The sequence below is a fragment of the Balaenoptera musculus genome, chromosome 4 (genome assembly GCF_009873245.2).
Source record: "Balaenoptera musculus isolate JJ_BM4_2016_0621 chromosome 4, mBalMus1.pri.v3, whole genome shotgun sequence".
In the NCBI taxonomy this organism is placed as follows: domain Eukaryota; kingdom Metazoa; phylum Chordata; class Mammalia; order Artiodactyla; family Balaenopteridae; genus Balaenoptera; species Balaenoptera musculus.
In genome coordinates, this window is record NC_045788.1 from 52,929,625 (window position 1) to 52,954,998 (window position 25,374).

General features: G+C 36.5%; 1 protein-coding gene across 3 annotated transcripts in view; it reads left to right on the forward strand.

Moving 5' to 3' along the window:
• The window catches only part of NAALADL2 (N-acetylated alpha-linked acidic dipeptidase like 2), a 1,542,421-nt gene that overhangs the window by 710,227 nt on the left and 806,820 nt on the right, over positions 1–25,374 (forward strand). For all 3 annotated transcript variants that reach the window (XM_036850518.1, XM_036850517.1, XM_036850516.1), the window contains one exon: positions 20,106–20,607. In XM_036850518.1, coding sequence (XP_036706413.1) covers positions 20,114–20,607 — 494 coding nt within the window. In that variant the 5' untranslated portion in view covers positions 20,106–20,113. The remainder of the gene's footprint in view (positions 1–20,105; positions 20,608–25,374) is intronic.

Sequence of the window (25,374 nt, forward strand, 5' to 3'; positions counted from 1 at the left end):
AGTATGCTACAAGTTTTCTAAAATGTTTTTGGATATACATGTCCAGATTACACTTAATGTCTGGGACTAAAGTGAGAGGTGGGATGTGGAAGTTAACTCCAAGTCAAACAAAAAAATGGTTTTCAACCTTTGGAACAAAGACAGGCCATGGAAAGTAACTCTTTACATGCATATTTTCTGGGACAAAGTAAAATGAATATGCAAGCTTCTTTCTGAAACTCTAGAGGAGGGATACCTGAAGAAGCAAAGGATGCAAAAGAGCCAACTTCAAAATAACTATTATTATTTACTTAACTTGTATAGGATACCCTTGGTATTTTCTTAATTTAGCTTGCTGTCTTTAACATTTCATTTTTAATGAATATAAGAATTGTTAAACTCTGAAGACAGTGTTTCACATATTTCAGAAATATACCATTAAAAGTTTATTTCTGTGGGTTTTTTAGTTAGTCTAACCCCAGTATTTCCTTTAAGTTCTTAAATTCTTAAGCTGGAAATTATGCTATCAAAGTAGTTTGCTGTATTTACCTTAATACTAACCCTAATTCTCCAAGTTGGTGAGGGTCAACTACATCAGCAGGATAACGAGAGTATGTGTCTTCATAAAGTATCTATTCTCCCAAAGTTACCAGCATTTGCTTGTATGTCATAATATAAGCTTATCCAGGCAGAATTACAGCTGCCTGATACTTTGTAGACAAAGCATTGAAATCTAAGGTATTATTGGTTATAAGAAAAATAATGTTTTCTTAATTAGGAGTTCATTTTACATGCTGAAACATTTGGATCACTGCTCATCGGGGTTAAAGAACAAACTAAAATAGGATTCAACACCTCAAAAATCCTGTTTACATATTTTTTAACCAAGATTTGACTTGGTCCAATGCCTAATAAATCTCTTATGTACATTAAACTCTGCTAACTTTGTCACTAGAACTTAAAAAAAAAAAAAATAACAGAGTCTCACTTCACCCTGTTGTGAAATTTTCAGAAGAAAATATAAGATTGAATTTTGCCTTCAAAATGATCTCTTGTTTGGAGTTCATATCAGCAGTTCTTTGATATTTAGGACATGAGATGAAATGTATAAAGACAATGGAAGTGCCTTGAACGTAGTCTTTATCCGTTAGCTCTTCCCCCAGGGTCCACTGTTAGAGGTTGGAAGTGGGACACCAGCCATTAGCAAATGCTTTCCGCAGCTATCAGAGCAATGCCAGTGCACAGCCTCCTTTCTTTCTAACCATTTTGCCAGTGAAAAGTTTGGGAACAGATGGATGATTGAGGATATGAATGTGGAAAACACATCGCTGTCATCATTATCACTTAACACAAGGCAAAGTTCGCATATACATATAATATAAATTTTAAATGATTATAATTTTAAATAATTATTGTATAAAATTGATATATATATTTAGTATAAATATGTATTAAATATAACATATGATATATATAACATAGTATAATTGCAAATGATCATAAAATTAAGCCAAATGTATACACTTTGAGTTCTAAATAACCCAACTTTGTTAAAGAGCATCATATTTTAGTGTAATTGCTTCGATCTTCACTGTTACCTATCTGCATACCTCTCTGGGTTACCTAGTTATTCTGCTTCACTGTAATATGTTCTTGATGCTAGCTTTCCTTGCTCCATATCATTTTTGTGAAACATAACTCTCATGAATCTTTATCCTCGAAGAACCTGCAATGATCACCTTTTACATAGGTAGACGTTTCCTGTCCCCTCAATCAAAACTTATTTTCTACCAGCCTCTGATATGTACTTTATTCTCAAGAGAGTCCCTTCATTGACTCCTATATGCAGATACTTATTCCCAGCTTCCTGCTTGAGCTTATCTTCTTTATTTCTTTAGTGACTTCATTCTTAAGCCCTATTCATTTTTTCAAGGCACAGCTTTAACTCCCATCAAAACCCTTCTTAGTTTCACCATTCTTGAATTCTTTAGACCCCATGGTTTACTTCTTGATTAGGCTTTAAGTGTGTATATAGAAGTTCGTCTTTGCTGATGTAATTTACTTGACGCATATACTTATATATTTTTGTTTCTATTTTCATAGCTCCAATACTGTACACATATTCTTGTTGCTTAATCTTACCGGTGATGATGATTGGCAGCCATTTATAGAATGCTTACTCTGTCTTAAGAAAGTGCTAAGTGCTTGAAATTTATCCATTGAAGTCTTACAGTGACCCCATAACTACAGTCATTCTGTGTGTGTGTGTGTATGCATGTATGTACATACAGGTTAGGAAGCAGAATTTTAGAAAAATTAATTTCCTGTCCTAAAGTCCCAAAGTTGGTAAGTGGCAGTAGTGGGATTCATATGCATTTCTGTCTTAAACCCAAGGGAATGCTCTTTCCTATGTTTTGCTGCAACATTGTTACTGTTTTCCACTCTTATAACATCTTTAATGCATGTGTCACAGGAGCTTTAAAAGGGCCTCCTGGCTTTAAGTGGAATGAAAGACTTTGGTTTTGATTATTAGAATCTGCATTTTAGATATATAATCTATTTCTATCCTGAGTCCACAAAGTGCATTATGAAACTTCATTTAGGGGCTTCCCTGGTGGCGCAGTGGTTGAGAATCTGCCTGCCAATGCAGGGGACACGGGTTCGAGCCCTGGTCTGGGAAGATCCCACATGCCACGGAGCAACTAGGCCCGTGAGCCACAACTACTGAGCCTGCGCGTCTGGAGCCTGTGCTCCGCAACAAGAGAGGCCGCGATAGTGAGAGGCCCGTGCACCGCGGTGAAGAGTGGCCCCCGCTTGCCACAACTAGAGAAAGCCCTCGCACGGAAACGAAGACCCAACACAGCCATAAATAAATAAAAATTTTTTTTAAAAAAAAGAAACTTCATTTAAATATCATAAAAATTATTCCTATTCCAAGAATATCTGATTTCAGCGTTATCAAAAAGTGTTTCATTTTAGCTTGAACTTATTTCTTAGAGATGAAAAATGAAACTTAATGAACAGCATCAATATCATTTGTTACAATTTTGATTCCAGTTGAGGAGGAAGGCAGAGAGGGGGATGCACTTTGTTTTTAAGAGCAGGAGATTTAGTAAACTCTAGTTTTGTTGCATTAAAAGTCAAACTTGATTTAGTTTTTTTCTCCCCCCCCTCCCTATTTTTAAAGAATAAATAAAAATATTTTCTTTTCTTTGGAACAATTTGTTCATGCTTTAGGAGCCATTTAATTAAATTATTACCTGCTGGAAGCACCATCTGTTTTTGTCCTAGAAATAAGAAGCATAACTTTCTTTTACATAGGCTTGGTAAATATGTAGAAGGTGCCAAAAAGTAATAAATATCATCAGCAGATGGACTGAGGCACTTCAATCTCTACACAGTCTTGATTGTTTTGGGCATAGCTAAATGGATTTTTTTGGACAGATTCCTTTCAAACTGCATTATGTGCAGAAGGGAAGTTGATTAATCTTCTCCCATAGATCTCTTCACATTTTCCCCCTCAAGAGATAGGACCTGATATTGTTTTTAACTCTGTGTATGCCCACATTACAGACATCCATTCTGAAAGATGTAAGTAACTTTATAATGTATCTTAGGGACTCGAAGTTGGTAAGTTCTAGGATGGATTTTCCAGAAGCCGTCTCTCCAGAAGTTGCTTCCTTCCTCCTCTGCTTCTGTGTGCCCATCCCCCTGATACAATTTTCACATCTGACACACACCCCAGAAGTCTCCTGTTTCATTCTCTCATTCCAGGCTCTTATGTCCTGCTCAGTGATAAGAGAAATTTAAGCACTTGTACAAATTCACTTGTGGTTTTTCCTCCCAGCAGCAATATTCAGAAATTGGGATGGCTGCCTGTGATATAGACATGAGAGTGATTAACTTAATTCATATTAATCAATTTTTATTCATCATTAATAGTCTTTGATTAATTATATAATAATGATAAATAGTTCTTAAAACATTTTATCAGTTATCTCATTTGGTTTTTCACACACATAAATCTAATTTTACCTATGGAGAAAAGTGATTTGCTCTGGGGTTCATAGCTAGGAACTGTGGATCCAAAATCTAAACCTAAGTCAGGTGGGGATAGGGTAAAATGGGTAAAGTGAGTCAATTGTATGGGGACAGATGGAAAGGAGACTTTTGGTCGTGTGTATACAGAAGTTGAATTACAATGTAATACACATGAAATTTACAAAATGTTATAAACCAATGTTACCTCAATTAAAAATAAGTGAAACAAACAAAAAATAAACCTAGCTCTCTTGATGCCTAATAGTTTAGAATTTTAAAACAATAGCAGTTATATTGGGTTTTACAGTTTATCAACTGCCTTTTAAATATTTAATTTTATTCATCAATTAACACTTAGAGATATATAGAATAGATACTACATCCTCTTTAAAACCTGAATGAGCTGAAGTAATTGCAATAAGATGCATTGCTGATAAAATGGCAATTATTTTACCCTAAATTCTATACTTTCTTCAAGACATCATACCTATTGGGCACCTATCATTTATTACGCGGCTACAAGCTTCCAAATACTGTGCCAGGCTCTAAAGATAAAAATCTAGACAAATTAACTACCTCAATGAATCTGAACCTGAGGACAAATCAGGCAGAGGAAGAGCACATGCAAAGTGTGTGATGTGTTCCTGAAAGCGGGAAGTAAGGAAAAGGATCAGAACGGAAGTTGAGGCCAGGGCACAAAGGTGTTCTGTGCCTTGGAAAGAAGTCTGTGAAATGTCTTGGTAGTGCAGAATAAAACCCCTCATGGGATCTCAAATGGTCAAGCAATGTGGTCAGATTTCTGCTTTGGAAAAAGAGCTTTAGTAGTATTCTGGTTGTTTATTGCTGAGCTCCAAACCACCCCCCTATGGTGTAGCTTTGAACAACCACCATTTTATTATGTCTTCTTATTTGATCAGGAATATGGTCAGGTCTCTGCTGGCCAATTATTTGGCTCCACGTGCTTGTCACTCGGAAATCAGCTGGTGGCTGGTCTGTTCTCACATGTGGCACATTGATTTGGATGCCTGGACTCAGCTTCCTTTCCATATGGTCTCAGTGCTTCTCCACGTGGCCTCTCCAACAGGGTAGTTGGACTTCTTGTGCTCAGGGCTTCAAGGATTCGTTCTCCGTAAAAGTTATTCATGCCTTAATTACAGTTCTCATAAGACACTATAGCGAATAAATATTGCACTGTGATTTAATCTGTTTCATTAAGAGCTGTCATATTTAAGTTAAATGATTGCTCTTAAGATGTATGTATTTCCGAAAGACCATAGATGTAAATGTGAGGAGATTGTGAATTATTCAGGGGTTGTCAAAATTCTGGGTTTAGTCCAACAAATGTTTACATGGTCAAAGAATTATTATAAAAACTATGGGCAATAAAAATATTAATAAGACCTAATTCTTGAAGGCAGAACCAGAGAGGAAAAGTCTATTGAAAAGAAAAAATTTTAAATTAATTAAAATAAAATCATGAGCTTAGCGCCAGTAGCCATGAGGATGGATGTGAAGTTTATTGGGGAAAGCCACAAGCCAGTTTAGTGAGGCTAGAGAGTAGAGGCTTCCATGGGTGTGTGAATTGGTGAGTTTATTCATTTCCTGTCTTCACTTTTTTTCTGAAAGACTCTAAGGAAGCTACTTAGGGATGGAGATTATATGAAAAGGTCATACTACACAATGTTATTAGGGCTTGATTGTGGGAAAATTGAGTGATGTTCTTCTATGTTTTTTTCTTAATTTTTGGAGGAATTAAAAATATGCTCTCATGTGATTGTTTTCGGTCATGATTGCAGAGTGGTTGAGAACAGAGGCACTGGAACCATACTGCCTGAGTTCAAGTCCTGTGTTATCTAGAGCAAGTGACTTCAACTCTCTCTCTCTGTGGTGTCCTTATTTGTAAAATGGAGACGATAACAATGGTAACTTCATGGTACGGTTTTGATGGTTAAATGAATTGATATAAGTAGAGGGTACATAGTGGTACATAAATGTGTGGGATTTTCCCCCTAATACTGTACTCTTTAGTACAATTAAACTAGTCAAGGTCATCTGTTTACAACTTGTGTTGCAATGCTCGTTCCCATTTTAATTTTGAATTAACTTTGATTTTCCACATCCTTAATGATTACGTTTCTTTTTAGGCAGAAACCATAATATTTCCATTATTTTGGGCTCTGAAATATTTTAAAATTTCTCAGGAATGATTAAATACCTCAATCCTTTACAGGCTTGAAAAAAAAAAAAGGATAAAGAAAAGAAAAAGAAAGCTTTGGTTCCTAAAATCTATTACTGAGAGAGAGAGATTTTGTTTGAGGGCCATAGTTACGGCGGATGAATGGAACGAGAAGGGCCATCAGTTGCAATAGCTGAAGGAAACCTATATAGAAGTGTCAGAGAGAAGGCCTTTCATTTTCCCTACAGAGTGTCGGAGAATGGAACTCCCAAGCAGCAAGCAGCAGGTTAAGGGCAAGTTGAGTTTTACTATTATTTTGAAGACTCAAGATTTGGTGTGTTTGGAATGGTAAGGCCAAACATAATCTTTGATTTGGCCATGAGGTCATCATTTCAAATACATCCACTGATTTTTTTTTTTTAATTAATTAATTTATTTATTTTTGTCTGTGTTGGGTCTTCGTTTCTGTGCAAGGGCTTTCTCTAGTTGCGGCGAGCGGGGGCCACTCTTCGTCGTGGTGTGCGGGCCTCTCACTATCGTGGCCTCTCTTGTTGCGGAGCACAGGCTCCAGACGCGCAGGCTCAGTAGTTGTGGCTCACGGGCTTAGTTGCTCCGCGGCATGTGGGATCCTCCCAGACCAGGGCTCGAACCCATGTCCCCTGCATTAGCAGGCAGATTCTCAACCACTGCGCCACCAGGGAAGCCCCATCCACTGATTTTTTATTCAAGATATATCATTCCCAGTATATAGAAAAGAATGAAATGAACTCTTTATGGTCAGTTATTTTAATTTCAGCAATTTCCTGAGACATCAGTAGTGAAATAAGTAAGAATGGACAAGTGAAAATGAAATAATGGGAATGGCTGAAGGGAGGCAAATAATATAAAGAAAAAAGATAAAGGACTTATTATGGGAAGAAAGAAAAGAGAAAAGAAGCTAAAATTCATGTTGGTAAAGTAATAATATTTGACATTTTAAAATTGAAGAGCTAGGTGAATTTTAAAATTTTGCATGTATTATAATAAACTACCTTTCAATAGTGTCAATTATATAAAAGTTCTGTTAAACATTTTACATTTAATGCTTTGTGAATATTGCATTTTCATGCCTTTTGCCTGACATTTAATTTCTTATCAGCATTACTTTTATGTGCCATTGGAGGTATTCCATTTTTTATATTCCTGTTCATAAATAAAATATAAATGACATAAGCAATGCCCAGTATAGTTTTTAGTAAATTATTTAGTTGCTTTAATTTACCCAAAACTATTACTATGCATATATGTAAATTAGTAATAAAAATTAACTTCTCAATGCCAAACTGTCATACAGATGTAATATGTTGTTGTAGTATTTCTCATCCTGTTTCTTTTTCAACAAATCCTTTTTTCTGAAAAGGTTGACAGTTACTAGTATTATCATACTTAAAGGTCTTTTATAGAAAGAACTTGAATTTTGTACGTTAAAATGATAATTTTGTCACCTTTTTTCCAGATACCATTTTATTTTTTGTACGAGTGGCAGGCCTAGAAGAAAATATTGCAAAAATATATTCTTATTTAGCTTCAGATATATATATAATTATGGATATGGCATTTTAGAAGTAAGGAATAGCAAAATCTTGAGCAAACTGTTGCTCTCTTATGCTGCTTGAGATAATTTTTTTTTTATTTTGATTTTTTTATACAGCAGGTTCCTATTAGTTATCTATTTTATACACATCAGTGTATACATGTCAATCCCAATCTCCCAATTCATCCCATCACCACCACCCCCACCCCCCGCTTTACCCCCTTTGGTGTCCATACGTTTTTTCTCTACATCTGTGTCTCTATTTCTGCCCTGCAAACTGGTTCATCTGTACCATTTTTCTAGATTCCACATATATGCATTAATATACGATACTTGTTTTTCTCTTTCTGACTTACTTCACTCTGTATGACAGTCTCTAGATCCATCCACGTCTCTACAAATGACCCAATTTCGTTCCTTTTTATGGCCGGGTAATATTCTATTGTATATATATACCACATCTTCTTTATCCATTCATCTGTCAGTGGACACTTAGGTTGCTTCCATGTCCTGGCTATTGTAAATAGAGCTGCAGTGAATATTGTGGTACATGACTCTCTTTGAACTATGGTTTTCTCAGGGTATATGCCCAGTAGTGAGATTGCTGGATCATATGGTAATTCTATTTTCAGTGTTCTGAGGAAACTCCATACTGTTCTCCATAGTGGCTGTATCAGTTTACATTCCCACCAACAGTGCAAGAGGGTTCCCTTTTCTCCACACTCTCTCCAACATTTATTGTTTGGATTTTGTGATGATGGCCATCCTAACTGGTGTGAGGTGATACCTCATTGTAGTTTTGATTTGCATTTCTCTAATAATTAGTGATGTTGAACAGCTTTTCATGTGCCTCTTGCCCATCTGTATGTCCTCTATGGAAAAGTGTCTATTTAGGTCTTCTGCCCATTTTTTGATTGGGTTTTTTTTTTTTTCAATATTGAGCTAGATGAGTTGTTTATATATTTTGGAGATTAATCCTTTGTCCGTTGATTCATTTGCAAATATTTTCTCCCATTCTGAGGGTTGTTTTTTCATCTTGTTTATAGTTTCCTTTGCTGTGCAAAAGCTTTTAGAGATAATTCTTTTTTTTTAATTTTATTTATTTATTTTTATTTTTTTAACATCTTTATTGAAGTATAATTGCTTTACAATGGTGTGTTAGTTTCTGCTTTATAAAAAAGTGAATCAGTTATACATATACATATGTTCCCATATCTCTTCCCTCGTGCATCTCCCTCCCTCCCACCCTCCCTATCCCACCCCTCCAGGTGGTCACAGAGCACCGAGCTGATCTCCCTGTGCTATGCGGCTGCTTCCCACTAGCTATCTATTTTACATTTGGTAGTGTATATATGTCCATGACACTCTCTCACCCTGTCACATCTCACCCCTCCCCCTCCCCATATCCTCAAGTCCATTCTTTAGTAGGTCTGTGTCTTTATTCCCATCTTGCCACTAGGTTCTTCATGACCTTTTTTTTTTTTTTCCTTAGATTCCATATATATGTGTTAGCATACTGTATTTGCTTTTCTCTTTCTGACTTACTTCACTCTGTATGACAGACTCTAACTCCATCCACCTCATTACAAATACCTCCATTTCATTTCTTTTTATGGCTGAGTAATATTCCATTGTATATATGTGCCACATCTTCTTTATCCATTCATCCGACGATGGACACTTAGGTTGCTTCCATGTCCTGGCTATTGTAAATAGGGCTGCAATGAACATTTTGGTACATGACTCTTTTTGAATTCTGGTTTTCTCAGGGTATATGCCCAGTAGTGGGATTGCTGGGTCGTATGGTATTTCTATTTTTCGTTTTTTAAGGAACCTCCATACTGTTCTCCATAGTGGCTGTATCAATTTACATTCCCACCAACAGTGCAAGAGTGTTCCCTTTTCTCCACACCCTCTCCAGCATTTCTTGTTTCTAGATTTTTTGATGATGGCATTCTGACCGGTGTGAGATGATACCTCATTGTAGTTTTGACTTGCATTTCTCTAATGATTAATGATGTTGAGCATTCTTTCATGTGTCTGTTGGCCATCTGTATATCTTCTTTGGAGAAATGTCTATTTAGGTCTTCTGCCCATTTTTGGATTGGGTTGTTTGTTTTTTTGTTATTGAGCTGCATGAGCTGCTTATAAATCTTGGAGATTAATCCTTTGTCAGTTGCTTCATTTGCAAATATTTTCTCCCATTCTGAGGGTTGTCTTTTGGTCTTGTTTATGGTTTCCTTTGCTGTGCAAAAGCTTTTAAGTTTCATTAGGTCCCATTTGTTTATTTGTGTTTTTATTTCCATTTCTCTAGGAGCTGGGTCAAAAAGGATCTTGCTGCGATTTATGTTATAGGCTGTTCTGCCTATGTTTTCCTCTAAGAGTTTGATAGTGTCTGGCTTTACACTTAGGTCTTTAATCCATTTTGAGTTTATTTTTGTGTATGGTGTCAGGGAGTGTTCTAATTTCATACTTTTACATGTACCTGTCCAATTTTCCCAGCACCACTTATTGAAGAGGCTGTCTTTTCTCCACTGTATATTCTTGCCTCCTTTATCAAAGATAAGGTGACCATATGTGCATGGGTTTATCTCTGGGCTTTCTATCCTGTTCCATTGATCTATAGTTCTGTTTTTTTGCCAGTACCAAATTGTCTTGATTACTGTAGCTTTGTAATATAGTCTGAAGTCAGGGAGCCTGATTCCTCCAGCTCCATTTTTCGTTCTCAAGATTGCTTTGGCTATTCGGGGTCTTTTCTGTCTCCATACAAATTGTGAAATTTTTTGTTCTAGTTCTGTGAAAAATGCCAGTGGTAGTTTGATAGGGATTGCATTGAATCTGTAGATTGCTTTGGGTAGTAGAGTCATTTTCACAATGTTGATTCTTCCAATCCAAGAACATGGTATATTTCTCCATCTATTTGTATCATCTTTAATTTCTTTCATCAGTGTCTTAAAAAATTCTTAAAAAACATTACAATTTTGATTCTGCCATCAGTTGTCAATTGAAAACTTCATAATTCTTAGTTTTCTTACCATTAATGTATTCCTACTACTTGTGCAAACATAATAATTCACTTAAATTCATTTTTAGTCCTAAGGTAAAGTGAATTAATATATAAGTTCTTTGTGTTTTAAGGAGCATACCATGCTGTTAACTACACTCTATTCCTGTCATTGTATTTTGGGTTAAATCCCCAATTTTAATTTTCTTAACTCCATGGTCTAACGGTTTATATAAGCTGAATACTAAAATTTTTACATCGGGATATTGCTCTTGGATCTTTAGTTGAAGAACATTTTTTTCAGAATTTACCCAATAAGGATTTGGGATGTTTCGTATGATACATATTTTCTTAGTAACTGAATTTTTTTAAAAATTATTTATTTATTTATTTATTTTTGGCTGTGTTGGGTGTTCGTTTCTGTGCGAGGGCTTTCTCTAGTTGTGGTGAGCGGGGGCCACTCTTCATCGTGGTACGCGGGCCTCTCACTGTCGCGGCCTCTCTTGTTGCGGAGCACAGGCTCCAGATGCGCAGGCTCAGTAGTTGTGGCTCACGGGCCCAGTTGCTCTGTGGCATGTGGGATCTTCCCAGACCAGGGCTCGAACCCGTGTCCCCTGCACTGGCAGGCAGATTCTCAACCACTGCACCACCAGGGAAGCCCTTAGTAACTGAATTTTAAGTGAATATAAACATTCTCTACCCATGTGTTTTTCTGGCATATTTCCTTTCCCACTAGTTAACCAAAGTATCATGATATATTAACACTTTTTCCTAATAACACCCTAAAGGAACAAGTATGAAAAGAACCATTTCAGAAAATGAAAAGCACAGATTCTGGGTGCATTGAATTACCAACCTGGGCATCGAATAGGCTTTCTGTGTTATGATTTTAGGAAACATAGGGATATGAGTTTTAAAATAAAGCACTTACAGTTTGTAGAAACCTGTTGATACTTTTTGAAGAGTAAAGATATTTAAAAAGTAAGCCAATAAAGTACCTTTGAAAAGAAGTGAAAAATAGAGTGCGTAGTGGTATCATGTAGATAAAAGCTTCATCTGTCTGTTCCCAGAAATCCAAGAGCCACAGTCAAAAAGCAGCTATTTAAGATGATTCATCTTGGCTGAAAGGATGAAAAATTGCAGTGTATCTATCAGGCTGAGAGGCTCCTCCTGGCAGACAGCTCTCAGAGCAGAGCAGTGACTGTATTGACATTTTAACTCTTGACACTCTCAAAGCCCTCTTAGGCCCATGTAAACCACACATAGTAGGGGTGGACCAAAGGTTTTGAATGTCTGAAAACAGGACAGTGGCAGGTTGAATGTGAACTGTAGCTTTCAAGTTCTAAGCGCAGTTGCTTTGCTCTTTGTCCCCCAGCAGCAGGAGAAAAGAGAAATTTTGAAAATGTTGCTAAGAAGAGACCCTAAAGTGGAGGTTGTGGTGTTTTCCTCAGAGCAATGGACTTGGAAGCAGTTCTCCCTTATTTAAAAACTACAGGGCCAGGAAACATCAGTGTCTGCTAGGGCACTGTCGAGAGCAAACCGCAGAGATCTTTTAGGTCCTGGAGTCTGAGCAGCCCCCGGGGATATAAAGATCAAGGCAGGATCATTCAGATTTAATGGACATCGGGCCTCCTGGTTCTTGTAGTCATATTGATGACAAACCAGGGATAAATAAACCCATCAGATCTCTGAATTTGTTAACATCATACCAACTTTGGGAACTTTCAGAGAGTCTGAATGTTGTAATATTTAAAACGAGTAGGTTTTGGAATTTGACAGGTCGGGTGTGATACTCCAGCTGCTTGTACTTTCATAGCTGTGAGAACTTGGGGAAATGACTTAATCCCTCAGTCTCAGATATCTCATCTGTAAAATGGGGACAGTAATAGTACTTATCATATAGGATTGTTTAATGAAACGACAGTATGTGTGTAAAGTGCCAACCTGATAGTAAGTCCTGGATCGTTTTAAGGGCTCAATAAATCATCTATTAGCATATGATTTTGGATACCATAACATGGGTGTGGTTGTATATCCAAATCTAGGAGTAAAAGATAAAAAGGAGACACATGGATTTCTCTGACTAGATAGAGAAAAATACTGATAGCTTACCAACATGGAAATTGGCAACTACAAAAAGAGATAACTCAGAAAAAATAAAAATAAACTCTTCAGCTAAGACTGACAGCCTTGTGATTACCAAGTGAGATTAGGGGAAGGCTGACTGAGCCTCAGAAGACCCCACAGATGCCCTTCTGCACCCTGACTGCAGTGAAGCTCAACTACAGTAAAAGTCAATTTCAGTGGCTTTCCTTAGACAGACTATCAGAGGTTTTTTCCCGCTACTCTTCTTTATTTTATGGTTTGTGGTGTCATTTATCTCATGTACATGCATCTCTAATGTAAGCCACATCCATACTCTGAAGGGGAAAAGAATGTAAATTCTGTAGAAGTAAATAAATACTCTAAATACTTTACTGTAAATGGAAATGATGACCAGGAAGAAAACAACAGAAGATTCTTTAGAATCTAGGGGGAAATCAGACACTAAAAGGACCAGGAAAGGAGTCAGGGAACTGTTTACACATCCCTAAATAGAGTTTTGTGATGTTAGCGGAAATTGAAACTCCCATGATAGTTTGAACACTTAGTATTATATAGAGTATCTACCTGTTCAAGTAACCCATAGAGTGTACTCTATTATTTCAGGTCATTTAAATTAATTCTTCTCTTTGCCAAGTTCTATATTGAATTATATCATTCTAATATTGGAAAACCTTACTGTAAATACAGGAGCTCTCAGGTGGGCCCAACTAACCATTCAGTTAGAGTGTGTTACACAAATTGCTGTTACACACAGGTACCCAAAGAAAGGCAGGCCCACTCAGGGAACTGGCAGGTGGTCATACATATGCAAGTGATATAAAACACATTTACACAAACTAGCTGGATTTCATCAAGTAATTTTCCCTCAGATGGTTTTGACTGCATTTTGCAATTTAAAGCTCATTAATTTGGCATCTTAGAAGCACACCTTTTACATGTCATTTAGAGATCAAGGTAACTCAGGCCTCAGAGTTAAATTTTAATTTTATACTCTCCAGCTTGATGATCTGCTCTGCCTAAATTCAGTGTGCTATTACCTGTTTCAGAGTAGGCTTGGCCTAATTTTTTTTTCTAAAAATAAAGCACAGATAATAATTTCCCCTTTATAGACTCTTTATTCAGTTAGTGAAGCATGAACAACAATTATTGTCATTTCTTTTATGCAGTTAATATACAAATTTGCAATAAGGCATTCTTAACCACCTTTCCAGACACTGTAACAATTGCTGAGGCCATTTCACAAAACTAGATGGGAAAAATAATCTCATTATACCGAAAAATTAAGTTAGAGAACAGAGTGTTCTGAATTACTCTTTTTATAGTTTTATCTTTGGCCCTGCTCTCAAGCTGAGACCATTAAAGCTTTCAACAACAAAAAATTATTCCACAAATATGGGCTTTATTTGTACAAACTAGGTTCATACTGAAAAATTTATGTCAAGTGTTTTCAGCCTATAAGGAATATCCTTAAACTTAAATTTAAAAATTCCTCTGGGCACTCCTAGTTCACTGGTGCAGCATCTAAAGTAATGCTGCACGAAGGTGCATAATGAATACTTTTTGATGATGCACCGACACTTCTAAGAAATGCCTTTGCCTCAAATCAATCTGCTCCAACCAGCAAATGATTTGATATTCAAAGCTTCAGGAAACACTATATGAATATATTTTTTCCCCATTGTACAATAAAGATTCAATCATAGAACTGTCATTGGAAATTGAGATTCTGCCTTATGTTTTCAAGTTAATCTGCCAGACTCATTTATTTATTTTGTAAAATAACTTTCACAAGTAGAAAAGCCTTTAGATATGTTCGTAGTTCTAATAAGATCTATACAGTCTTTTATACTGGTTGAGTTAAAATACTATCTTTATCGTCATAGTCAGTGGATCAAGTCAACCACCTACGACAAACATGGTGTTCTACCAAAAACATACATAACCCATGTTCATGATTAATTATCACTAATTCCTGGAACTGTTAAACTGAATTCTTGAGCATTATGGAAAAGCTCTGTTGTTTTTGTAAATTGACTGAAAAGAAACTCAACTCTATAATAACAAGATATAGAATTGGTGGTTGCAAGTAGAATGTAATAACGACTTTTATGTACATATTAGCCACACTTCTATCTATCTGAACCACAGCTAATGATGAACAGATGCTTCCCCTTCAAAAGTGCTTGAGCGCGCTGCTCCATCCCTCATTATCTCCAGGTTCTTGTTATTGAAACTTAAGCCCTCTGGTCATAATTTAATTTCGTTAAGTCTGTATTTTAAAATTGTAAGCTCCAAATCCTTCTATTTTCTTAAACTCTATAGAATTTCCGGGGTGGTGCTCTGTTAGTGGATCACTTACACCATGTTAGACCTTGTTATAAGCATCTTTAATAATTTATATCATTTACTCGTGGTAATGCTGCAAATGCAGTGCTCTTATTATTTCCAGTGTACAAATAAGGGATTTAAGCATAAAAAGATTAAGTGACTGGTCTAAATTACATAGCAGAGCTAGGACTTGAACCAGGTAGTCTGACTATAGAGTCTGCTAATTTAGAGATCGATAAGGTCAGGGCATTCACGTAATAAATTCCCTCATTGTGATTGCTGAGCAAGATAACGTGTCATAATCATATTTCTAAGTGACATTTGTAATATATAACTTATTAAAATGAAACTTTTGTTTAACATGTATTTATCATCTAAAATATTTGCCAGCTGTTGTGTTAAGTTAGATTTGCAGCATCCAGAGACTGTATTTTATATATTGAAATTTCAGCCTATTTCTGTATTCATCTTTTATTTCTACATAATTTACTTAGTTTCAGCCAGTAAAAATGTGTGAAACAAAGCATTCGGAAGTATCAATTTATTTTAAACTACCCATATGCTTAGTAAAATTACTTCATTTTTTATTGATCTAAGCTTGTCCTGGTGTAGAAGAAATACCTTTTAGTTCATCTTGTATTTGCTTTCTTTTCCTTAGAAAAGAATAAGTGTATATAAATGATAAATGTTTGAGTATATTGAATTTTAATAACAATTTAGCCCTTATTGTGGGCCTGGGTGGGAAAGGATCTCACCTAAGCAAATAAGATATGTTGAAAACATGGGGAATGTATTGTACTTTTCATAAAAATTGCATTTTATAAAAAAAAATATAATATAGAATGTACGCATGCTACAAATATTTCTGTTTTAAGAAATGTAGCAAGTTTCTATGACTGGTCTATACCTAAGTACATATTTTTGAGGGAAACATTCATGTGGTAGATTCTAAAATCTACTACATGTATTTTTTAAATTACTCATATAGGGTAGCTATAAATAATATGACAACATAAATTAAATGAATCATGTACATCAGTTACAGAAAATATATGAAGTTTGGCATAATTATGCAATCATACCTAAGACATGCTGATTTTGCTGAAGATTTCTTTTTATAATATAAAATTTCCGTTGTGGGAATTTGAAAGTTCTGTTGAAAAAAGTGTGATATTTCCTTTACTTGACCTCATGGGGAGTACGTTTTTAAAGAAAGCTACATTCTTTGTGGGACAAATGAAATAATTGGTGCATACTTTAAATATGTTATTAGTTTTATTTAATAGTTTGTTACTCAGTTTAATTTTTGAGGAGTTCATTTTAATTACCTTAAGTGAAACAAAGCTGTCAGGGCAGAGGTTTATATTTTTGTAAAAAGCTATACTATTTTCCTTAAGGCAAGATAATTTTAAAGAAATGAATTTCTAATGGATTTATAATATAAATTTATCAAATAAGTGGTTAAATGCTTCATTATAGATGTTATCACATACTTATTTTCTTGGAAATTTTCCTAAAATACTTTGGGTTTTTTTTTTTTTTTTTTTTTTTACATCAAGTGGCTTGATCTACCCAGATACTGCTCTCCTGGAAGATAGAATTTAGTGTAAATTTATAAATGTGTAATGAGTCCAAAAGTGGTAGTAAGGGTGTCAGGCAGACATCCATCATGGTGAGGAGTTAATATCTGTATCTGCATTACATTCTAATTGATGGCTCTGTCTGATGTTTGAAAAGCGTTAAATTGCTGATGTACAGATGATGGAATACCTATTGTCAGGCTAGAAATGAAAACTCTTCCTCATCACTGCAGTTGGTTTGTAAATGATTTGTAGAGAAATGACTTTGAATGTTTGTATTAGAGGTCAGAATTAGAGATTTCACATTTCTGTAGTAACTCCTGTGTGCCAAGTCTTCCTTGCGCATAAAACACACTCTACAATTCAATTCAAAACAAAAAAAACCCAAAACCTTTAGAGAGACTCTGAGTCATTAAAATGGGCGGAAAAAAATCTAGAAAACTATATTGAGATAGTGTCTAAGTAAATCAATAATGCATAAACTGAACAGTTAGAGAAGTAAATATCATAATATCATGTCAAGATAGGAATTGATTGATATTTAAGCCAAACAAGAAAAAAAAATTGACTACTGCCAAGATATTGCAGTATTTTGCAATGTACATTAAAAAAAATGGATTGTGGGGTATTTAACCCCACAACTTATTAGTTTACCACTAACTTATTAATCTCATATTTTTATAAAACCACAAATCACCTTGTGTGGCCCCAAACACCACTTTTCTCAGCCTAAAGAATGACTCAACTTTGGACCTCAGCTTCCTCTTCTGTAATATGAGAGAGGTTAGAATCATGGATTTTAAAGGATACTTTATTTCTACTGCCTTCAGGTTTTTCCTGTTCTCTAGTATTGTCTAGTACTATTTTTGTTGTTGTTGTTTTAACCAAGTATGATTTAAAGTCTTCTTCTGTCAGTTAATCAACCATCTCCTAACCTGTCTGAATAATTATCACTAACTCCATATATCACTCCTTTTCTCTGCTTGTCTTGATGTGACCAAAGACAGAATTCAAATAATGCACTTTCTTGAATCATCATGGAAACCAGGCCAAGCAGAAAAAAGGGAGAGGAAAAGAGGAAGGAAAAGAGAGGGGAACAAAAGGGGTCTGCAGAATCACTCCTGAGGCTGTTCTAATACGTAGTACCAACTAAGCATCTGCATGATAAGAGTTGGTATTTTTAAAAATATTTTAGTATCTACATATAGACTAATTGTAAAAAAAAAACAAACCAAAAAAACAAAAACCTGTGATATGATATAGGTGTGTGTACATGTGTGTGTATTATGGAAGCTGTCCCCCTTCTCCACAATGTCCTGCAGAATTATATAATTTCTTCTGCATTATTTAATTAATTTTATTTCTTCCAACCATCCTTGACAATCCTCTCTCCTCTAATACCAGAAATATCCCTTCAAACCTATATAGCCTTCGTGACACTCAATGGATGTTTTAGGTTCACTGTCTCAATTATTCCTAGTGACAGCACTATGATGTTTATATTATCACTATGCCCATATCACAAATGAAGACCCTGAGCTGCAAAGAAGTTAAGCCTTTTGCCTACGGTCACCCTTTCCTAGCTTTTTCTCCAACTCTGGCTCGCACACCAGTCTGGGTTTTTCAAATGGTCCACGTACCATGCACCGTGCACTTGTATTCCTCCGTGTGTTTATACATTTTCCCCCGCCTGGCTGCTCTCCTCTCACACCCCTGGTGTGTCCTAGTTTAACTCCTCCTCTCTCTCCAGAAGTACCTCAGAAATAACTTTGGGTGGGGAATTATTTCCCATATTCTCTGCTAGAGTCTGTCACCCCTGAGTCTCCCTTGTGCTTTGCATATTTTATGTGACATACTTGTTTGTTCAAATGTCTGTCTCTCTTATTGAATCATTCCCTACTTGAGGAATAGGGACCCATTCATCTTTGTTTCCATTGCCTATCCCAGTACCTGATATGTATTAGGTACTCATCTTTATTGAATCAGCTCTGGACAAGAAGAAATCAAAAATGGTATCGTAGCAGATGAGAAATCTAGTCAGAATTAGAATTTTTATTTTGTGAAGTTTAATATTTAATTGTACTTGGACTCTCTTAAATGTTCAGGATATTTTAATTTATATGGACCTCTGCCAGCCAGGATTGGAATTGTATATACCCGTAATTCTGTACATAATGCCACTCCCTTTCATGAAGTCTTTGTTTGTAAATTTTTCATTAGAGTTCACTTGTTAACAACCCGCTCTAAGACACTTAGCAAATCAGTTGTCAGCTGAGCTCTGTTTTTCCACTCACCACAGTGGGGTCCATAGAAAAATCGTAAAACGTAGTGAGGGACCTTAGAATCTAGCTGGGATGACAAATCTAATACACAGAAAATTGAAGTATAAATACTCCTAATGTGCAACTACAATACACCAGTGTGTTACTGAATACAGACTGAAGACCACTTGTAGTTAATTAGTCCAGTTTTCCTAATACTGCTCTGCAGGATACAACAAACTGTCATCCAAAACTGTGTAGGGGAGAAAAGCCTCCATCTGCCACTCAGTAGCAAGGTTATGAAACTAAACTCTCCTCTCCTGGCAAAAGGCTTCTCTCTTTGGATGGATGCCATCCCAGACTTTTACTTAAAGTTCAGCGAGCCAGGCCAATTCATGCCACTAATTCCATGGAACATGTTGGCTTTCTATGGTAGCCTTAAAGTTTTCCAGTCATTCTGATAACTCGTGACTAGGCAATACACCATGTTTTCCTTCTTGGATTTCTATAGAGGTGCTACTTCATTTTGTTGTTCTCATTCTTACCCTGAATTTGTGTTTTTAAAATTAGCTCTGGTAATGTAACTGATCCCAGGGTCTTTTCTTCCCCCCTTAACTTAACAAATCACACTTTATTGCTTCGGTCCTCAGTTTTTCTTAAAAGTGATTTTGAAAATGTATAAGCTTAAACTTGGCTTTCATGGTAATACATTGTCTTTAATGCAGTTGTGCATTTGTGACTTTAATTCTCCTGAACTTCAAAAGAATAGTGTGTGTTTGTCTGTGTGTGTGTATTTTATGTCTTCTCATAGCTTTTGCATCAGGTGCCTTCTACTTTTATTTATTGTTTGTCTTTTTTTCCTATAGTAAATAAACATCAACAGCAAAACATAAGATTAAATAATTAATATATGATTTTCTATAGGAATGAAGTATTTCCCCTGATTATAATCACTAAAATTTTATGAACAGCTAATATAGATGACTGTTTTGTTTTCACCTTGGAGGTTTTCTTTGTTGATTTATTTTCAGAAAATATACTGCTCTTACTTTCACAGGTAAAAAGATGGCCTATCAGAAGGTCAATGCAGATCGAAGAGCTCCAGGACATTCACAGTACCTAGACAATGATGACCTCCAAGCCACTGCCCTTGACTTAGAGTGGGACATGGAAAAGGAACTGGAGGAGCCTGGTTTTGACCAGTTCCAGCTAGATAGTGCTGAGAATCAGAACCTGGAGAATTCAGAGACTACAGACCTCAATCTTGATCCCATTCAACCAGCAACTTCACCCAAAGGAAGGTTTCAGCGACTTCAAGAAGAGTCTGACTATGTGACCCATTATACAAGATCTGCACCAAAGAGCAACCCCTGCAACTTTTGCCGCCTTTTAAAAATATTTTGCACAGCAATCATTTTATTTATTTCTGGAATTTTGATAGGCTATTACACACATAAAAATTGCTCTTCAAATGCTACGTCTTCAGGAACACTTGATCTTCAGTTATACCAAGAGATTCTCAAGACAATCCAAGCAGAAGATATTAGGAAGTCTTTCAGGTAAGCATGCAAGAAATGGATGTTGGTGGGACGCATCTTCTGGGAAAGATGTCTTACAGGGAATATCATACTGTGATTTTTCTATCGTTTAAGGTTAGTCTTACAAGCTGAGAAACATAACTTACCAGCAACCCCTTCACAGAGGGGGTGCACGTTTTCAGATTTACGATACTGTAATGCAAATTTATGGTGCTGCTTTAATAACTGATAATAAGAACCGTAACTACTGTGGAGACTAAAAGACTCCAGCCAGTGTATTTTCTCCCTCTTGGGAAAGCCCAGGTAAGCCAAATTGGGATGCAAAGATTGCTGGATGTGTGTGTGTAATAAAAACTAGGGCATTAGCCATATGGTTGAAATTTTTAATGACATCAGAATAAAATAAACTTGCTTTATGGACTGAAATAACTGTCAGGGGCTAAGACAAGCACTGCTAGTATTTGGTCCCCTGCATCACTGAGCTTCCCAGTTGAGTATTTTTATTGAAACACATTGCATTCCATATATCAGGCAATTCTAAAAGGTCACCTCTCTCTTTAAGGTAAGTTTGCATATGACCTCTCTAGCCAGAATGTGTTGTTAGTAAGTTAAATGATAAGAAAATATTTTTTTATCAGGCCTTAATAATTCTGAATTTTTGGGAAAATCTCCACTCATGTCATATAGCTATTGGGTAACTTAAATTTTGTTGCTTGATATATCATTAGCATATATGTTGAATTGTAAAGGGTTCCCTAGTTAACATATTTAGAGAAGTGAGGAACTGGAAGAGGAAGATTAGATATTAGCCTCCACATATGTCTTCCATACCTGGCAGTAAAGAACAATCCTAGGTGAATCATGTTTGTTGATTGTAGGTAGATGAGAGAGAGAGGGATACTAGGTCATAAGGATATTCCTTTTGGGTTACACTGACTTATTACCATCAAGGTGTTGGCACATGTGCATTTCTAGGGATCTTCTAGGGAGCATGACCCCTGAAGATGCATTATTTAATCTATGTGCTGAAATATCACATGTATTGAGGTTGGCAAATTATAATTCTCTTTCTGAATATCACATCTGAATGACTCGTGGGAATTTGTTTTCTACACCCTTCTATGTCTGCTATTTACTGTTGCATAAGCGTCTCTGGATGTGTCATATGCAGATACTAACAATTTCCATGGTATTTCTCAATGTAAAATTACTTATAGTGAATTGAGTGAAAGATATAGCATTGTCTTATAATGAATGATTGCATCAGTCAGGATCCAACCATAACAGAAAACTCCTTAAATATTTAAAGCAGAGGGCATTTAAAGTAGGGAAATAATTCCATCAGTGATGAAAAACTGAGAGGCCAATCAGGGGACACTGAGGTAGCCAAGAGATGAACAACAAAATGGAGCCATTACTAAACCTCCGCTGGAGAAAGGGAGTTGGGGTAACTTGATGGAAGCTGGAACTTTCTGCATACACAAATGCAGGGGTTGGGCTGGCAGTGGGGATGTAACCTCAGCCAGGGGCACTACTGAAGACAGAGTAAGAAGTACCATGGCTTCTCCCTTCCTCCTGCCCTCCTACCAGTTGTTCCATTGGTTGTCTGAACCCAGCACACAGGCTGCTGACTCAGAGCCTGGGAAAACTCATCCCAAAGCGTTCAAATCCCTGCAGCAGGGGAAAGGCAAGGGGTCTGTCCAAAAATTAGATCTAACCAGCACAGGGATGTTATTTAAAGAGAGAGAGAGAGAGAGAAAGGAAGAAAGAAAATAGAAGAATTCCATAAAACTCTGTCTACTCTAACTTCATGGTGGACATTTGTTTCATTACAAAAGTGTCTTCTGGAAAAGGATCCATGGATTTAACTCATTTTTCCTGAGCAACTGCTTAGTTTTTAATGATGGACGCAATGAATCTCATAACCTAGCCTCCTTCCCTCTTTACTTTGGCTTTTAGTAAGTTCAGAGTCAAATTTGTATTGAAATCATAAAGAACTTACAGGCATGCCTTTTGTATACTAACTAGCCTGCACATTTTCTCTCCTTATCTTCCTTTGGCTTTCTTTGCCTTATTTTTTTTCCAGCATTGTAGACATTTTAAAAACTGACATGTCCTTTTTGTGAATAGGCAGCTGGTTCTAAAATGTTGAAAATGTATAATTAAGTAAACATATTCATCATTTCCCTCAGAATAGGAGTTGTATTACAATAAGGCTTATATTCTCTTAAACTCAAAAATCAACAAACTATATATTTAAAAAATATAACCACTGGCAGTTTTACTTCTAAGCAATATTCAGTGGTTGGGCACAAATTCACACTTATGTCCTGTCAGATAGCCACAGTTTTTTCCTTGCTGAGATAATAGGTCTTTTTCATCAAAAAATAATATTTTGGTACAAATATGTTTACGTAACTTTCTTCAAATTACAACTCTTCATCCAAAGACAACTGTTCCGCCAGTAGTCGTGCTAACCACATGCCTTATTATAATTTCCTGTGTTTACTAAGTCATCTTGGCATTGGCTCTGTACATCATGGGTTCCTCCTGTTTCTTTTCATCAATTTATGATCAGTTTTGGGCTCCCACCAATCTACTGTCTTATTCATCAGTTGCTGTATTTCTTCTCTATTTCTTCTCCATTCCTGCCCATGCTCTAAGACTATGTCAGTTCTTGCCAAACGTCCTAACAGTTATGCAATATAAAAGATACTCTTTTTATAATAGATTAGTTTGCAGACTCCATGAAGGAATGGACCAACTTGCTTTGCCCATCATTAGACTATTGTCCAGCAGATATTGAATAATTATTTTTCTAAGGGAGGAAATGAATGCATGAATAGGTGAGGAACAGATCTGTGTTTAATTCATCAATTTTATTATGTATTCTGAAAACCATTTTACTTACCATTTAGGTTTTTCATATTATGATTATATTCAAAGTATTATAAATAAAATTCTGATTTATAACATAATTATAAAATACTATATTATATAGTTGTAGTTACTCAGAGGCTATGCTATGTTCTGATTTTAGATAAGTGACAACTTAAATCAAAACCAGATACTGTAAAAATGCTAAAGTATCACTATTGATGTCTCATTTTCAGCTGAGGCTTAAATACAATTGCTACTACTAGGACCAGTATGTAGAACTTAGGAGGAAAAAAGAAAAAGATGGTATAAAACCTTGAGATGATGACCTTGTTGTAGCCTAGGAGAGGTTAGAGAAGCTGAGAACTAGGAGAGTGGAAAAAGAGGATTTTTGGAGAGAGCTGCTAATGGTGTTGTAAGCCCCAATCTTTTCTCAAGGAGATAGCCTCAAGTCCAATGAAAAAGGGGTTTAATAGAACTACTTGGAAGAACTGGGTGTCTGCCTTTCTACCTAAGAAATTGAAATGACAAGTCACGGACTGGCTAGTTGTGGATAAAATTGCCAAAGAGGAGGTGGTGGTTTGGGGTAGCCTATGGCAAAGTTTGCTTCTAGGGACTCTATCCAAGCAGGGAGAGAGGGAGAGGGGAAGAGGAAGAGAAATCACTATGGTCTAAATGTTTGTGTCGCCCCCCCCCCCACCGCAGGATTCATATGTTGTTGAAATCCTAATGCCCAATGTAATGGTATTTGGAGGTGGGGCTGCTGGGAAGGAGATGCTCAGGTCGTGAAGCTGGAGCCCTCGTGAATGGGCTGAGATTTTACACAAGAGACCCCACAGGGCTTCCTAGTCCTTCCGTCAACGTGAGGACACAGGGAGAAGGTATCCTTTGTGAACCAGGGGGAGGGCCCTTATCAGCCACCACACCAAATCTGCCAGTGCCGTGATCTTAGAATTCCCAGACTCGAGAACTATGACGTAATGTTGATAAGCCAACCAGTCTGTGGTACTTTGTTATAGTAGCCCGAAAGGACTAACAGAAAGAGAGAGATAGCGGGGGAGGAGCAAGCAAGCTTCCTGCATGGCTGGAAAGAACTTACCAGAGACAGAGCTAGAGGTCTGGTCAGATGCCTGGAAGAAGGAAGAAGGAGGTGGAGGAGAGTGTATTCCTCATGTTAAAGGAAGGTGAGAAATCCCCAGTCGTGGGATGGGTGGGTGGGTCTCCAAAGAACTGATGAAGCTGGACAAGTGGAAAATTCAGCTGACTACTCCTGCTACAGTCAGAGTACCATGCCAGTTCTAGAGAGTTCCTGGCCAGTGAGAACCTTTTGCTCCTGCTTTAGCTATTCTCACTTGCTCTGTTGCAACCCTGGAGGTGTCAGAAGCTCTGAGAAAGGAGATGTAAAAACACAAAGAAGAGAAGAAACTGACTCTTCTCCTTTCCTTGGCTGTAAGTTTCCCAATCTAGAGATGGTCAAAAAGTGGGGAAAAGTTCAAAGTTCTGACTATTAAATGACACTGAACCTTTTAATTACTCACTGGAGGAACTCAGGTCACTTAACTGTGACCAGAATTACTGGGTTTTTAATCCAGAAACAGGAAAAAAAAAAACAAAACAAAAAAACTAACCCCAATTAATATAAATGGGAGGAAAAAAGTGCTGTATGATTACATTCCCTGAGTCATGCTTGCTCAGTGTAGAGATTACACATGTGCTATTTTTAGGTGTAATGTTTTAGAAAAAAACACATTTGAATAATGTGTTGATTCAGAGGATCATTGATAGACATATTGACATATTGACTGCATATTCCAGTTTAAGGACCTAGTTATCCCATAATAAAGCCCACATAAGCCAACTACTTGATATCATATTGATCAAATAAAAGAAAATCATTTTCAACATTAGCAC